The sequence below is a fragment of the Microtus ochrogaster genome, unplaced genomic scaffold (genome assembly GCF_000317375.1).
Source record: "Microtus ochrogaster isolate Prairie Vole_2 unplaced genomic scaffold, MicOch1.0 UNK41, whole genome shotgun sequence".
NCBI classification, from domain to species: domain Eukaryota; kingdom Metazoa; phylum Chordata; class Mammalia; order Rodentia; family Cricetidae; genus Microtus; species Microtus ochrogaster.
Window position 1 is genome coordinate 2408278 of NW_004949139.1, and position 8004 is coordinate 2416281.

Consider the following 8004-nt stretch of genomic DNA (forward strand, 5'->3'; position numbering starts at 1 on the left):
TTCATGTTGCTTTTCAGATTGTTGGGTGAATTCTTGCATTGGCGCCTGTCCATCTCTTCCTCCGAATGCTCCCCTATGGATCTTCTTTTACAGGATCAGGTCTCCTTGCCTACTCATGTACCTTCCCAGTGATGTCTCTCCCCAGTGATGGCTCTCCTGGTGCCGAGACTGTCAGATCTCCTTGCCCAATGATGGCTCTCCCCAATGCTGGCTCTTCTGGTACAGAGATCAGGTCTCCGTGCTGGTTGGGTAGCTCGTAAACAAAGCACCTACCTTGCTTGGTGCAGGCAGGCTAGTGAAACAAAGGAACTCCCGCCCGCTTGGTTGCCCTGAGGATTCAGACCCAGAGCCCAGACAGGCTGAGCTGGGTGATGTTCTGTGCCCAAAGAGGGCAGGGGGGCAGAAGAGGAGAGGGTTCTGGATGCAAGCTGGGTGGGATAGGAAGAAAGAGGCAGTATGTAGGGAGTAGAGGCCCTGCAGAGAGCCCAAGAAGGATAGGGGGTTGAGGAACTTCTGAGTTCCCTGTCCCGGGCTAGTGCTGCGGGGTCAGAAACTCACCCCAATGTTGGCTCTCCTGGCGCCGAGATCAGGTCTCCATCACTTCTGTAAATCTTACTCTTACTCTGTGGAGTACTGTGTAGAGCTGGATGACTGCCCTCCCTCCCCCCTTATATTTCTTCTTCTCTGGCTTCTATGCCTGCCAACGCACCTATCCTTTCTCCTGCCTCACTATTGACTGTTAAGATCTTTATTAGATCATCAGGTGATCTAGACAGGTAAAGAGTCACAACTACCTTGCCCTCTCTCATGACTGGAGGGGGAGGGGGACAGGATGTGGGGGGGAGCAGGAGAGAAGTGGGAAGAGAGGAAGTGGAAATTTTGATTGGTATTATTTATAAAGTAATAAATTAAAAAAAGAGAGTCACAGCTTCACAGAATTAAACAAATGCAACATAAACAACAGTAACACACCTTAGCATAATATTCCCAATACTCTTATTTATTACTGTGCTGTGTCTGCTCCTGGGATTACTGGACAGGATGACCTTTGTGAAGTTTTAATATTCTGTTGAGACCATCTCATCCCCCAAAATGGTTATAGTTCAAGGCAGTAACGTTGTTTTGTACAAACCTGGAAGTAATACATATAAAAGTAAATACAACTGAACAAAAATATTTGACATTCCAAGAAGTAATCCTCTTTTAGGGACAAAAATTCCAAGGTTTAGCTATCTATTTAAGCATTTTTCAGAATGTTACATGGAATAGATAAAATTGCAAGTTTAAAAAAGTTTAAGTTGGTTTATAGGAATATATTTAAAGGTCTCAAAAATTAGTTTTGTAACCGATCACATGAGAATTGTTTTGAACAAAGCTCTTGACTCTACTGTCCCGGAATTCTTCCTAATAGCTGTATTTCCTTGTAGGGTTTAAAGACCGGCATGTATTATTTAAGGACAAGGCCTGCAGCTAATCCAATCCAGTTCACTCTGAACAAGGAAAAGCTGAAGGACAGGGAGAAGACATTGAAGGAGGAAGAAGAGAAGGAGCGGAACACAGCAGCCATGGTGTGCTCTTTGGAGAACAGAGAGGAGTGTCTGATGTGTGGGTCCTGAGCAGAGGCCTGGGAGAGACCAGCTCTCTGCCACAGCACACTTCCTGAGGTTAGATAGGCATAGTGGGTTTGCTTCGTTACGGGAAGGTTTTGCTGGACCTTACTGCCAGGAAAGGAGTCCTTGATTCGCAGTACTGTTTCTTCATAGTGTAAAATTATTTTTAACAAAACAAAACAAAAATAACCAAACCCAGCTTTGATATTAGATTCAAAGTTGAAGTTTCAAGTATGCAGAAGAGGCTTCTTGGAGATAGACATGAAGTCTCGTCATCCTCCAGCATTCCTGTCTGACCATTTCATTTGGACAGAGACTGATTGCCTAGGAATAAACTAAGCGATTACTCATCTGTTCCAGACCTTGCCTAGATAAGGTTCTATAGGTCATTTTGAAATAAAAATATTTCTAACCGATTCTGTGGTGGTACAATTGTCATCTATTATCATACAAAGGTCATTTTGGGGGAAAAAAAAACCCAATTTTCTGTTTAGAGTTCAGAGGCAAAATTTTAAAGGCATTGATTAGACTATATAGAAGTCTGATGTTAATATATGCTCTTCCCTGCCCTGTGATGAAATATCTATAACATAAACTATAACAAAATTGACAGTTTCATCCATTTTAAATTTGATTCCATGGCATTTAGTATATTCACACTGTTGCATAATTTTCATCACTAGTCATTTCCAGAATGTTTTTGTCATCACTGAAAGAAACTCATAAACAGTACTACCTTGTCCTCAGTCTCCTCAGTCCCTGTGACCACTCCACTATCTCCCTTCTTTCTGAATGTGTGCTTCAGGGATCGCATGCAGAGAATGCAGCATGTGTCCCTTTGTGTCTTAGGTGATCCCTAGATGCATCACGGTGTAAACTCTCAGTCACACACGTCCCTCCATTTACCATTAGATGAACTTGGTCTGTTTCCTTTTTTAGCTATCAAGGACGATGGCTACCACAAACATTTTTGTACAAGTGTCTGTTGAATTCCTGCTTTCACGTTGGTTTGGTTGGTTCTATACAGCAAAGACTGTTGGACTATATAAGTTTTTGTTGACTTTGAGGAACTACCATATTAACAGTCCCATTATATTTCCATAAAAAGTGCTTAAGGGTTTCCCTCTGTCTTCGTATCCTTATATAATTACATTTCATATTTTTGTAAGGCCCTTCTCATGTTATTGTAGATCGATATGTTCATTAAATCCAGGGAGGTTATTTTTTCTTTAGTTAATCGTTCTTTTTTTTCTTTCATGGAACTCAAAAGAATCTCCTGCTTCACGATGGTTGGTGCTCTGATTTGTTAGTAATTTGTTCATGAATGTTTTCCATCAGCCTTTAGCTTGTTTAAGACAGCTGGTTTGTTTTGTTTTGCTTTGTTTGAGACTGGCGCCTCCTGAAGCCTAGCTGGCCTCAAACTGGCTGTGTAGCTGAGGGTAACCTTGACTCTACCACCTTGTCTACAGTTACTGAGAACGGGATTGCAGGTGTGTGCTGTATCTCAAGGATTCTTGCCTGTTAGCAGGCACCACCTCCAGAGCCACACCTCTAGCCTGAGGCAGCATTAATGTCTGGACCAGTAGGACCACTGTCTTGGTTCCTCCAGGAAGTTCCAGCTTGTTTTCTGTAGCTGGCCTGCCTTGTGGGCCCCTTACACTGACTTGTAAGGGGCCAGTCTGCACATCAGATTCTCCAGACTGCTGCTTTGCTTATTGTGGAAGGCCTTAGCCGTGTGTGGTCACTGAAGTCTGTTAGCATATATTCGGGTTATGTTTGTGTAAATATTTCCTTGAATTTCTAGAGCTGTCCTAGCCATCCCTATAGGTAGAGTATGGTTGGTTGCCAAGAAGGACACCAGTGTCAGGCAACAGTGTTATTTGTGTGTAGAGATTGTGGTTGGGCAGTTAATCAGGGAGTTCCTAGACCCCAGGTCGATGGGAGTGCTATTGTGTTCTTACTTGACCTGTATGCACGGACAAGCTTGAGCCCAATAAACAGTCTAATTGAATTCTATAAATGGTTATAGTACTTCACCCAGTGTCCAGGTTTGGTCAGGTTTCTAGGTCCAGAGCCCTTTAATGAAGGGGAGACCACATTCCTTTGAGTGAAGTCTTTCTTCCTGTTCCCGCTGGCCTTGAACGGGATGATGTGCACTGGGAAGAGACGTTAAACCTCTCAGATTACTGGATTTTGGCTTTTAACTGCACTAATTTCAGGTAACACCCCAAATCATCATGATCTCTAGGTAGATCTTGCTCAGCTTTGTCTCACAGTCTGAAGAGGATGCCAGAACCACCCTGTGGTCGTTCCTTCAGAAGGCCTCATTGTAGCATGCACTGTGCAGCTTACAGAGTCTCCACTTGGTCCTGTGACTACAGCCTGGGGACTGTTGCACCAGGAAAAGGGAAATGTTAGTCACTCACCAGGTTAGGGCCACTGTGGATTTGAGATTTCTACCCCATCTTCCTTCAGATCACTTGTTTGGCCTACGGAAAAACCAAGTGAATGACAATGGATTAGTCTAAGCTTAACTGGGTGGTGATCCAATCAGATGGGTTTTTTGTTTTTGCTGAACATGTTCTCTCTTGGCCTGTTTGCAGTTCCTAGTTTGTTTTGTTTTCCCTCCTTATCCATAGTAAAGACAACCGGGAGCAGGTTTGCTTTCAGCTGACAAGAGCAGCAACATACTGCTTTTAAGAAGTTTTATTTATTAAATACAGGATCTCTGTGTAGTCCTGTCTGTCCTGGAACTTGTTCAGTAGATCAGGCTGGCTTCAAATTCAAATTCAGAGATCTTCCTGCCTCTGCCTAAGAGCTGGGATTAAAGTTATGCTCCACCAATGCCTGGCTTTAAGATTTTTTTGAATTATGTGTAGATACGTGTGTCTGAGTTAGGGTATGTGTACATAGTTCAGCTGCCCACAAAGGCCAAAGGAAGTCGTCAGATCTGGGACTGGGATGACAGACGCTTGTGAGTCTCCTGATGTGACTTCTGAGAGCTAAACCCGGGTCCCCTAAAAGAGCCCCTAACCACTGAGCCATCTCTCCAGTCCCTCATTCTGAAGGTGTATCAATTCATCAGCTCTGTGTCATAATTTAGTTCCCACATGATTTCAGTCAGCTTTGCCTTCTACAAAACAGAACTGGTACATTGATATAATTGCAGATTGGAGCAGTGTTTGTAACATGGGGAAGATGTAGACTGGTCTAGACTTATTGGCATGTCTATGGGCAGGAGATACATCAAACAAAACACCAGAGGGATTTCCAGGATCCCTGTGATGGAAGGTAGAGGATAAACTAAACCACCTCACCTTTTGTGATCCGGGAAAGGGTAGGACAGCTGATGGGCTTCTACCTTAAATCCCATGGGATTTAGGCAAAATATTCCTCATCTGGTATTAGTCCAGCCTGTTTACTGAGTACCTGGGAAAGCTGTTTGTTTTAAATGTGGTCCGAAGCAAGGGAAGTCTCTGCCACACATCAAGGATGCTGTACAAATTGCTCTGCTGCTGGGGCTGTGGGATCCAGCAGACCCAAACTGATCCTGAGGTCACAGTGCGGACAGGTATTCCCTTCAGCCTTTGGGAGGATGCTGGAGGATTTGGGGGTGAAGTCCTGCCATCCTCTGGATGCATATTCTTTTGAGAAATACCTTTCGCTTGGTGGCTAGCCTAAGCAGGGACCAGAGATTTAACTGTGGGTTACCAAGTGGCCTTTTATCATGTATTGTGTATCATGACTGGGTTGTTGTCTGACTCACCTCCATAATTTTGAGCACGCCCAGCATTTTGTTATCAAATGAAGGAGCATGTATACTATTGGACTTGACCAAGTACTGAAGGCACTTGTCCCATGAAGTAACTCACACCGTGGTCCCTGCACCTGCTCCACTGACTCTCCCTCCCAGTCTGCACCCATGAATCCCTAAGGAGTTTCCTATAATCTGCTAACAGAAAGATAAGAAAAGAATCCCGCTTAGTTGGCAGGAGGTTTTGTGTAGCATTCACGATAGTCCATTTCTGGGACATACCTAAAAGACATTCACAGATGACAGGAGACTGTAGAAGTCTTCAGCAACAGAGTTCCTTTATTATTTTATAGAGAGTCTTCCTATGTACTCAGGCTAGCCTTCAACTCCTGGGATCAGGTGCCCCTGAGACATTACCTCTATACTTGGTTAGGAAGTGTATTTCCATAGATCATACCGCCATTGGGAGAACGACCTGATGTGTGTTTGGGTCAGACCAGGTCCCCAGATTTGGGCTCTGTAGCAGCACCGTGTCTGTGTATCCAAGGAGACCTCAGGGTTCAGGTCTGGGAGTTAGTCTCATTTACACTCATAGTAGTGTAGACTACTGTGGTCTTAGGAGCTGTATTGATTAGTTTTTGGTCATTTGGAAAGAGGGAAGCTCAGCTGAGCAAAGACCTCCATCAGACTGGCCTGGAGAGATGTCTTGGTCATTTTCTTGACTAATGATTGATGGGGGATGATCCAGCCTACTGTGGGTGGTGTTGCAAGCTGAACAAGTCATGGTGAGCAAGCCAGTAAGCAGTGTTCCTCCATGGTCCTTACTCTGCTTTTGTTCCTGCCCTGCTCTCTTCTCTTTGCTGGATGGTAATCTGTCCCAGCCAGGTTGCTTATGATCCTGGTGTTTATCACAGTAATAGAAACCAAACAGAGAATGTCAGACCAGAACCAGGAGAAGGTCTGGCCTGACTGTCTTTCAGACTGAGGCTCCTGGATAAGACTTGACCTATTTGTGTGGTCCTAATGACACCCAGGGTTGTCTGGCTCTGTGTGCTTGTGTTAGATTGGGTTCTCAGGACTGACAGGACTCTAGAACTTAACCAAGGCTGACACTCTATCTGGTCATGTTGAAATTCATGTCATGTCTTAGGCTTAGGAGACACAGGAAGGGCTGGGACTTTGCTTCAGACAGGGATTCAGGGCAGATTGTGGTCTGTTTGCCATGTTCTGTGTCTCCTAATGAAACTGTAGGCATTCATAAAAAATTTTAACTTTTTCAAGAACTGTGAAGAAGATAAAAGGAATCTAGAAGGATAGATACAAACAGATCTATTTTGGGGATTAGTAACAGAATGTTCTAAGAATTTATCAAGTCACAGCTGCAACAAGAGGCTCCATGGAGCCCTAAGCTGCTCTGAACCCACCCAGCCTGTTAGTGCAGACTGCCTACTTGTTGTGTGCAGAGGCCACGGCCCCAGCCTCTGTTGATGATGCCCCCATCCAGGTAACTCCCTCTCCCCTTTCATGTTCTCTGACTTCTCTCTGATGTCTTGGGGTGACCGCTTTCCACAGAGCACTTTCTCTATGTGTTGCCTCCTTAGTTCTCATCCCATAAATGAGAGGATTCAAGGCTCCTGGGAGCAGCAGGTATATGGCACTGAGTAGGTTCTGGACATCTTGAGAGTCTTGGCCACTCGAAAGACAATGGAAGTAGAAAGACCAGAAAGATAGATGGTGAGGATGACCAGTAAGTGGGATCCACAAGTGTGCAAGGCCTTGTCTCAGGCTCCCCCAGAAGAGATCCGGAAGGCAGCATAGATGATACGGGTGTAGGAGGTTCCCAATAAGGTCAGGTCAAAGGTCACGGTGACCAACCGCATAGCCAATCCTAACCGATTGTTGAAGGTCAGGTCTCCACAGGCTATGTTCAGCAGTGCAATGTATTCGCAGGTGAAGTGCTGTATCACCGACGTCCTGCAGAATCGAGCTGTGGCAGTTACTACCACTAGGGAGACTGCTACTCCTAGGCTCCGTGTCAGAGCGAAGTAGCAATCAGGCCCAGTAAATGAGAGGTCATCAGTTCTGAATAGCGAAGTGGGTGACAAATGGCCACATAGCGATCGAGGGCCATGGCTAACAGGAGATTGTAGTCCAGAAGGAGCGTGAAGTAGATAAAGAACATTTGTACCAGGCAGCCACGTAGCGAGATGGGATTGGCGTAGCGCACAAAGCCTTCCAGCATTTTAGGCATCACAGTCGTGGAGGCGCAGACGTTGACAGCCAGGAGCAGGGCAATGAGCATGTACATTGGCTGATGCAGACTTCTCTGGGCCACCACTGTATGGATGACTAAGGCATTGGCAGAAATGATGGACACGTAGAGGAAGGAAAGAGGCAGGACCAGAAGGGGGTGCCACTCGCACAGTCCAGGGAAGCCCACCAGGAGGAAGCTGGTGTAGGAAAAGTTGAAGATGCTGGCGTCTCCACCCTTGCCCATTGACTGCTCCTGGGCTGGCACCACGCTTGAGAATCAGAGGCTGATAGAACAAAATGGTTATTTTAGGAGCCTGAGGCTGGCATGGTGAAATGCTACCTGTGGTGTGTGTGTGTGTGTGTGTGTGTGTGTGTGTGTGTGTGTGT

General features: G+C 45.3%; 1 protein-coding gene and 1 pseudogene across 1 annotated transcript in view; one reads left to right on the forward strand and one right to left on the reverse strand.

Annotated features, from left to right (window-relative positions):
* The window catches only part of Rrm1 (ribonucleotide reductase catalytic subunit M1), a 35829-nt gene extending 33805 nt beyond the window's left edge, over positions 1 to 2024 (forward strand). The window contains exon 19 of the mRNA XM_005368824.3: positions 1428 to 2024. Within this exon, the coding sequence (XP_005368881.1) occupies positions 1428 to 1616 (189 nt within the window). The 3' untranslated portion in view covers positions 1617 to 2024. The remainder of the gene's footprint in view (positions 1 to 1427) is intronic.
* Positions 2025 to 6737: 4713 nt separating this feature from the next.
* LOC101986912 lies at positions 6738 to 7865 on the reverse strand (annotated as a pseudogene).
* Between the last annotated feature and the right edge of the window lie 139 nt (positions 7866 to 8004).